The 9144-nt window shown below is 53.4% G+C and overlaps 1 protein-coding gene across 4 annotated transcripts in view; it reads right to left on the reverse strand.

Annotated features, from left to right (window-relative positions):
• Jade1 (jade family PHD finger 1) overlaps positions 1-8625 on the reverse strand; it is a 54999-nt gene extending 46374 nt beyond the window's left edge. Inside the window, exon 1 of one of the 4 annotated variants that reach the window (XM_038347202.2) lies at positions 8502-8625. Coding sequence is in view for 1 of the 4 variants with exons in the window: in XM_038347200.2 (XP_038203128.1) it covers positions 6632-6650 (19 nt within the window). In the remaining 3 variants the exon portion in view is untranslated. Of the gene's footprint in view, positions 1-6631; positions 6745-7032; positions 7086-8151; positions 8452-8501 lie in introns of those variants that run through there. The other 3 variants (XM_038347201.2, XM_038347203.2, XM_038347200.2) reach the window with 3 other exon arrangements.
• Positions 8626-9144: the final 519 nt, after the last annotated feature.

The following is a 9144-nucleotide window of genomic DNA, read 5'->3' on the forward strand; positions in this document are numbered from 1 at the left end:
GAGATTTTTAAATGCTCCAACAGATGTTCTTGCTGGGGTTACACAAAGCAGCCTCTGCAAACACCAAGCTTGAACTGCTACCGTCAATTATGCCACACAGATTGACATGCAGCTGCTTTGAGGATCTTTGATCCTTGATTAGAGCCGACTGTCAAATGCGATCAGTTACCACTAAGGATGTTAAGACACCGAAAGCCTTGACAGCACTGTCCTAAAGGGAGCAAGAAAAACTCGCAGTGTGTGTCCCAAGACACAGACAGCACATTTAGCAAACACGCACTTCACATCGCAAGTTCCACGTGAGAACAAACATTTCATCACAATTGCATGCCGCACTGTGATGGGATACAGAAACATCAGATGGTCGGAAAACCTCGCAGAAGGTCTGCAAAGCAGGAGGCTCAAGCAGAAGGCCTCTCTCTCGCAACTACACAGCTACAGGGAAGCTCCCAAAAGAAACCGTAAAGACGTAATTGCAGAGCTGACTTGAACTCCAGAGATTAAAAATGGGGTGCACTCTCCCAACTTGAAAGAGAGCACACAGAATCCTGGAGAGAGCCCGCAGCAGAGAGAGAACTCACAGGACGAGGGCAAAGACACAAGCCGAACAAAAGCCCCCTTGCTGGGTTGGTGGCTACACCTCCTCCTGGGCTCTGGACCCTGGGCTTCCCAGATTCCTGGAGGACTGCTGGCTAACAACTGCCTCCCTAGAAGACTGAAACCACATTGCGTTTTCAGGGAGCAGACAAGTAGGAGAAATCCAAACAGCAATCTGTCAAGTGAAGCATGGCTTCTGGCAAGCTAAGGTAAGGTGGCTGCCACTGCCGTTCCACCTAGCGAGCACACAAAGGCGGAGCTGGAAGAGTGTATCGGGAGTTGCACAGCCTTAGCCACCGCAGGAAGCAGGAAGCCGGCCCCCAGAGCAGCAGGCACCGCCGCCCTCTCCAGAGACCCCCAGAGCATCTCATCAGATGCTCGCTGCTCACTTGGGACCCCTTATCCTCGCAGGTGACTATGTAGGCACACAGCATCCCTCAAGAGGGACACAGGAGCCTAAAACTAGCACTCTTTTGAGTACAGTGATGCCATGCTATGGAATGAAATATTACTCCGGTCTGAAATGACACAATTGCATCACAAAATGAAGTCAATTAAGGGTAAATAGGGGACTGATTGACAGGTGACAGATAAAGGAAGAAAGGACCACCCTCAGACTAATCAACTCCCTCTATATTTATCAAAGTTCTTTTTTTTGAGACAGTGTCATGTACCTCAGAATGCTCTCCAACTCCCTAGCCTCAGATGACCTTGACTGTCTAATGCCCCTGCCTCCACCTCCTCTGAGTGTTGAGATTACAGGCAATGTGGTGTTGGGAATCAAACTCAGGGGTTTGTGGGTGTGAGGTGGCAGGGAACCTGTCTTAGTGTAAGGCAACGGTCAACAGCCTGTTGTAGAGCTTGGATTAGGGATTGTTTCCAGAGAGCTGAACAGCGAAGGAGACAAGATACAAGATTCAAATTGATGTCCAGGTGCTCGGTACCTGTCACATGACCCACCGGACCTTCTTAACAAGCAGTGGGCTGGCAGCGTGGTGTCTATAAACATGGAGTATGTCTGTTTAGAGGAATCAATTACCAGATCCTGGGCAGGGAGCTTACAGATTGAATGAAGGATCCAACATGCTCAGCCCTTCAGAAGCCCTGGACCTAAACAGGCAAAAACCAAACCCAGAGGATGTGGTGAGCCGCTGCAAACGAGGGAACATCCAGAAATGCCATGCATCTCCCTCAAAGGCAAACCCTGCAGGCCTGCTTGGTACCGGTAGACCCTCTGTAAGGAAAAATCTCCAACAAATTGCTTCTCTGATTTTCCAGCTAAGAACAGAAAAGCAAGCACTCAGACAGCAATTCAACAACAGAAGGACGGGTGAGAAGCCTACAAAGTCACAAGAATTCAACTGCTTACAGGAATCCTGAGTTCTTAATATACAAAAATCTGTTCTTCCGACCCTTTCAGGGGACTCTGGAGGCCACAGTTACAGCCGTCAGTCCCCCTAGCCCAAGCTTGGAAAGAGAGCCTTGTGTAACTGAGAAAATTTAAACTCTGATTGAGCGTACTATGATGTGCTGAACAGACGCAAACCAGGCACTTCAGCCTCAAGAAGCCGCTAAGCTGTCTCCGTTTCTTGCTCTTTTACCCTGGAGAAGAGAGGAGATAAAAGCTACACAATGTATTTCTCAACCTGATGCACTGCCCGAAACCTTCACTCTGAATAACTGCAGAACCTGTCTCCGTTATGGGAACCACCCAATATATAGTACCGTTTCATTTATTCCAACTGAGTGCATTCAACAAGAGCAAACCATGGCTTTAATTTCCTCAGCAAATAGCCCAAAAGAACCTAAAGTTTTAAAAGAAACTTAAAGGGCAGGGTGGAGGTATGGCTCAGTGATGGGATGAGTGTTTAGTATGTATGTGTGAGACCGAGTTCCTGCCCAGCACCCAAACTGAAAAGTAATCTAAGAATACTTCCACCTCAACAGTCTCAGTCACGCCAGTACATCTTCACCTGAAGAGCCTAGAGCAAAGAGGCAAACAAGAGAGAGCAACAGGAAGTGTGGTTGGTGTTTTGGGGCTGTGGTTTTAGCACAGAGGCAGAACACCTGTTTAGACCACAAGATGCCCAGGGGCTCTTCCCCAACACCTAAGAAAAACCAAGCCTGATCTCCGAACATCCGCTGACCGCACAGTACCTACCGCTGGTCTAGTGCCAATATAGGAGCAAAAGATGAAGATGCAGCCCCTGCCCCAGGACCAAGCTGTCCACTCCAAGTGTAGCATTTTCGCTTCTGCTGCCTGGGCGGGTAAAACTTCCCCAGTAATCACTCGAGGTCATGTGTCTAACAGGGACTCTGTTGAACTTGAGGGTCACATTCAGGTGCCAGGTCAAAGGGCCTCTAGGGCCAAGCCTGAATCTAGAAAGCAAAGTAACTCCCAAACTGTGCCACTAATTTACACCACCCCTTCCTCCCCCAAAAAAAAAAATCAAACACCTTCCTCACAAACCTAACTTTGTGCAGAAATACACTCGAGAAATGACAAGAGGCTTTCAACCAAATCTCAGTCCAAGATACAGTCTACAAACATAAAGGTACCAGGGGCTGGGAAGATTTCCGTGTAGAGTACTTAGCTAGCATTCCAAAGGCCTTGGGTCCAATGTCCAGCACGGGGGGAAAAGAAATGAAATGACCAAATGGCAGTTGTCAAACACAGCAGTCATCCAAACCTCAGACTTCTTTGCAAAGCCTGGAGTCACCACGCTAAGAGAAGCATTGTCCCAACGAGTGGCTCACCCAGCCCTAAACTTCTAGGTGCATGACTGGAATGGAGAGAATTACACATAAAACTTCCAGAGAAACAAAGACTTACACTTAAACTACTTTGCTAATGCACGTCGTTACAAGGTTAATATGTTTTATGAAAAAGTGAAGGGCCGCCGAGCAGACCCCAGTGCCGTGGGGGGAAGGGAAGGGAGTAAGGAAGAATACTGCACGTAAGTGCCCGTTTCCGAAGGTTCACCCCAAAAGAGGGAAGGCCTTTAAGACGGTCAGTGTTCCATCAAGCCAAACCTCTCATTCAAATGATGCCTGACACATCCCAACAACCTTCTGAGGTGATCCGATCTATAAAACCTGTGGCTTATAGTGCCATGTCTGACAAACCACTGACTGTAATGACGTAGCAGGTGCCCTTAACACTGAGCCACAAGGAAGAGTGCACGCTGCAGGGGAGGCTGGGAGGATAGTTCAGACAGTCAGTCATCTTCCTCCTCACTCCCAACCCTGACCGCAATCCCCATTCAAGATTTTCACACTGGCTACTCCAGCCTCCTCACAACTTAAACTTACGACAATCCTTTTCCCGGACCATCTGAACATATATACACCAGACGAAAACATTTCTTTCAAGTACTTTTCAAACACATGTTTTCCAAATCTAAAATTCCCAAATTACAAGGATGACGTCTGAGTTGACAATTTTAACTCAATTAACTTCACGGCCAAGGGTTCGCCTTGCTCGGTATCAGGCATTTTGTCAAAATGTCAGGTCCAGACGCAATGAATGGTCCTTCAAGGCCCAGTAGATTCAAAAGAGCTGGACTTTACGATACGGCAGAATCAAAGGGAAATGTGTCTTGACAACCACTGGAACAGCTTACCAAGCTAGCAGATAGGGAAAGAGCCTTGGCAGGCACACATGGAGACCTTGCGTTCGCTCACACACTCACAGACACACACCCTGGTGGTGACCCTTGGGTCATAGCCATGTGTGTCCTATTCCTCAGTATTAACACCACCGCCCAGTAACTTCTCTCGCTACCACCTGTGGGGCATGTGAAGCATCTCCACGTTTAGTTTATCACATCATTTGGGCTGGACAAGCTTTGCTTCAAAATGGCAATTCCTTAAACTCCCTCCCTTGTCCACTGCCACTTGGGATGACTTTCCCGGTCTACTTACTCTTGCAACCCTGGTACTAGAGTAAAAGTTTTCGTAGGCTACAAATCTTCAAGTGAGGAAGGAGAAAAGCTTCTTCCTTCCCTCCTTTGGCTGTGCCGGGGACTGAGTCTAGGACTTCACACAGTCTCCAGGAGCGGCTTAGCTAGATTCCCACCCCAGCTAAAATCCCTGTGCTAGGAAGCAGCTCAGAGCTCTAAAGCAGAAGGAAATTCAAGTTCTACTGCACATTCTGGGAACGACCACTTCTGTGGGGAAACTGGTACATTAGCTGGAAGCTATATCTGTTCTCAAAGACGAAACTCCAAGTCAAACGCATTTACAAAAATATGCAAACTTCACAAAAGGGCATACCACTAAACATTCCAAAAATGGTCTTTTTAACTTCAGTACTTGACAACAATGCCACACTCCGGGGGCAGAGCCACATTCACAAGCAGGCCACCAAGCTAAAACTCACATGTGGTTACACATTCTGAAGAGGCCACTTAAGACATTTAGGATAGGTCTGAATCTAAAGCGAGTAGAAGCCCTAGGTGCTTCTAACCAGACGCAGTACATCCTTCTTTCATCATTTTTCGTCTGTGACAGCACCCTCGGTCAACCACAGTCCTACAATATAATGTAATCAGGATTTTTAAACGTGTAAAAAGGTGATAGCGAATGGGACTAAAACCTTTGGGGTAAAAAGACAAAATTGTTGAGTTGCAGAGTTATGTCGCCTCCCCAGAAGACGTGGTGACTATGAGCAACCCTGAGCGTGAAGTGAGTGTCTTACGTTCAATGAACCCTTCCTTCCCTTCTCCAGGTAGATACCATCCCATCCTAACTAGTGTGGTCTAACCAGGAATGAATCACTGCTTACATAGGCTTTCGGGAAAAATTATTCCCTGTGTCTTGAAACTAGTTCATTAGCTTTGAAAAGCACTAGCCTTAAGCAACAAGCGGCGAGAGAGGTGCCCTCCACCGCATGGAGTCTAAAACAGAAAAACACTTCAACCTCGGGGAGCCCTTTGGGAAGGAACCCCACAAACTTTCCCGGGAATGGGGACCCCTTCCACTTCCCTAAAAGCGGAGCTCCGTGGCCCAGTCAAAACTAACATTTCACAGAAAGAAATTTTAAATCCCCTCCAGGCCCAGGTCAACACAAGGGCGTAAGACTTTCGCCACCACGTTTTTAGAAAGTCACCTAAAGCTAGCTGCTTTTAAACGGGTCTCCCAGAGATGACGAGTTCTCACTGGTTTCGAAAGCACATTTAAATCGCCCGCTTTTTTGTTGTGTTTGCTCACAGCAATTCACCAGCGCCGGGAGTGCGGCCGCCCCCGCGCGCCCAGAAGGGGGAGCCCGGGTGTGAAGCCCGAGCGGGGAGCGGGGATGCGGAGCCCGGGAAGCCACGGGCCACCGTGGCGGTCAGACTAAGAGTATCGAATATTGGGGGGACCCCAGGCCAGGGAATGAGACTGGAACGCGAGGCCCCGAACCCAGTACTGGGGGGTCGGAAGTGGGGAGGCCCGCAGAGGGAAGCTCTAGGGGTTGGAAAGTGGGGGGCATGGGGGAAGGGAGAAAAGGGGGCCTCGGAAACAAGGGGTGCAGGCCCCGCACCCGGGCTGGGGAAGGCCTAGGTGAGGTGGGAAAGCCGGCTGGAGACCCAGGGCGGGGCGGTGGACCGCGGGCATCCCGGCCGCCCTCCCGCTCGCCCGGCGCAGGGCCCGGCACCGCGCGGCGCCGCCCCCTCGCGCTCCCGCTCCTCCCGAGGTGACAGGAACAACAGCGCGGGAGGAGGGGAAAGTAACTCCGGCCCCGGTGCGGGGATGACACCGCCTCCCCGCGGCGCAGCCGGCCCGGCGCCCGCGCCGCCGCCCTCGGCGTTTGAAAGTGGCCACCCCCCGCCGCCGCTCCCGCCCGCCGCCGCCAGCTGCACCAATCCGCACGGCCCCAGTTGCAAATCAAACGCTCCCTCGCGTCCGCACGCCACTTGCGCCGCTGCAAACGGCTACGCCGTCCCTCCCCGGCCTCCCCGAGGGCCCGGGGAGCAGCAGAGCGGCGGCGGAGCAACGCGGCGGGCTCGGCTGGCGCTCCCGCCCCCAGACAGTTCTGGAAACTGTGGATCACCTCTGTCACAGGAAGCCATCCGGCGCGCAGGGCGGCGCGCAAGCAACAAACAAACGCCTGCGGCCGCCGCGGCGCGGGAACAGGGACGGCGTCGGGCGGCGGCCACCCTGCGCCGCGGGCTTTGTGCGGGGCTCTGGCGTGGGGACGGGGCCGGGACACCCCCCCGCGCGGACCCGGAGCGCCTGGGACCGTTAGGCGACGCTCGGGCCGCGGCAGGGAGCCGCCTTGGGGCCGCCGCCCGGCCCCGTCTCTACGCCCGCCGCCTCTCGCCCGTACAGGAGGGCGGGCTGCAAAAGTTGGCCCCGGGGCCAACCAGCACCTGCCCACGTGCCGCGTAGGCTCGTGCCCCGGCGTTCCCGGTCCCTTCCCCCGCCGCCCGCGGCCGCCAGGTCACCTATTACCGGTGGGAGGGGAGCCTGGCTGCTATTTAAACGCCCGCGGAAGTTGAGGCACCCCCACCGGCGGTGCCGTGCACCTGCCTCCCGCCGCCGCGCTCCGCCACTTTGAGCAGCAGCGGCGTCCTCGGCCCCGCCTCCTGCCCGAAGGCGGGCGGCGCGGGGGGGTGGGGGGCGGGTAGGAGGTGGAAGGTATCGAATTTCTCCAGCAAATGGGACCGTTCCGAAAGGATTCGGTTCTCCGGTCAACATTCCACATTCCATCCCTCTCCCGCATTTGCAAACCCACGCCGAGCCGACCCGGAAAGCCTACTGGCTACCGAACAACAGCACCCAACTCGCAAACACACTCACAGGCACCAGACACGTGCACCGGGAAGATTTTGCAACTTGCAGTCCCGGGGTGCACACCGCATGTGCATGTGCACGTAAGGCAGCGAGGAGACCCAGAGACCCCACCCCCACAATTTGCAGATGGTGCCAAAGGTTGCAATCTGCAATCCGTTTTAAGTTCATGATTAAAAGGTACTTTGCTTCACCGATGAAGTCCTCCCCAATTTCACCGATGAAGTCTTTTTACACTTTATAAGCAGTCTCGCTGGAAGTAAAAGGTCTCATCATTGGAAACCCATTCTGGAAAAATCTAATTGCCAACCTTTCCCTTCGCCCCCTTCTCACTGCCCTTGAATTGATGCAATGAATATTTTGGACATGCGGTGACGCGGTGACAAGAACCAGGGCTGCGGCCACTTCACACAGCTGTAACCCCTCACACCTATGTTTGGAAAAACATACCCTCATACCTTCCTCCCCCACACACATACATATACACACCACACACACACACACACAGTCACACTCTGGAATCATATATGTACGCGAACCTGCGCTCTGCCATAACCATCTTGCCTACCAAGTTGCTACTACGCTTTCCACTTTCATACAGCCTAAAGGCACTTTGGCTTTTTTTTTCCAAACGTATAAACTAAACTGGGTTTCTGCTGCTGAAAACGTTTGATGAATCACCTGAAAAACCTCATGTTCTTCGCACATGTAAAAGGAAACGCTCTAAGCTTTCGCCCTCCTCCGACTAAAAATAACAGTTAATAATAAAATAGAACTTACTGATCCGACACCGATCAATTCTCGGGCTCCGCGGCCATCCTGGCCTCGTCGCCGGCCCCCGCCCGGCGATGCCCAAGTTGCTGGTGGGATAGTGCCGCGGCGCGGGCGGCCGCCTCCTCCCTCCGCGCTACAGATCCACAGCCCAATCTTTTGGCGCCATATTAATGACGTACTATATTATTTCCACTAGGCAGCGACCTTCGGCATTACATTACTCCCGAGAACTCCCGAGCAAAGCAACAAAACCATCAAATATGGCTGAGCCTCTCGGCTCGTCCTGCAGCCGCCGCGGCCGCGGCCTGAGACGCGCACCCCGACCCGCGCGCCCCCGCGTCACCGCCCCCGCGTACCTGCTGCGCACGGGCTGGGCCTCCGCGGGCTGCGCGCCGTGCCGCATGGGTCCGGGCCACCGAGGCCGCGCGGGGAGCCGGGCGGGCCCCTGCTGTCGCCCGCGCGCTCGGCCGGCCCGGCGCGCCCAGGCCCTCCTGGTCCGGCGTGCGGCTGGCGGCGGAGGAAGCGCGGGGACGCAGACTCATTTCTGGGTCACTGCTGCCACAGGGGGGAGCACTTTAATCCCCAGCCAAAAGGAGAGGGTGGGGACGGTGGGGCGGGGAGCCGCTGGCGGGGGCTCGCTCCCGTTAACTCTTGGGGTCCTGACTGCAGCCGGCGGGGCTCGCCCCCTGCACCCACCTCGGGAGCCCCCCCCCCCCCGGCCCTCCAAGTATCTCCTGGCAAGGAGAGGGTTTTTAAACCACCCCCTCCAAACTGCTGTCCCAGTTCCAACTCTGGGCGACATGCAGAAATGCATTTCTTGCAAATTAGTTTTAAATCAGGTCGATTACAAGCATGGCTATTAAAGCATATAGTTTGGGTGAAATGTTTTATTTTTAGGCTGAATAACAAAATAGTTGTTTTTGTAGTAACAGGTTTGAAAAAGTTCCGAGTTCGAATGACAGTTTTAGGCACAGGCAGTCCATTTCTGGAAGGGGGAAC

Source organism: Arvicola amphibius, chromosome 11 (genome assembly GCF_903992535.2).
Source record: "Arvicola amphibius chromosome 11, mArvAmp1.2, whole genome shotgun sequence".
NCBI lineage: Eukaryota > Metazoa > Chordata > Mammalia > Rodentia > Cricetidae > Arvicola > Arvicola amphibius.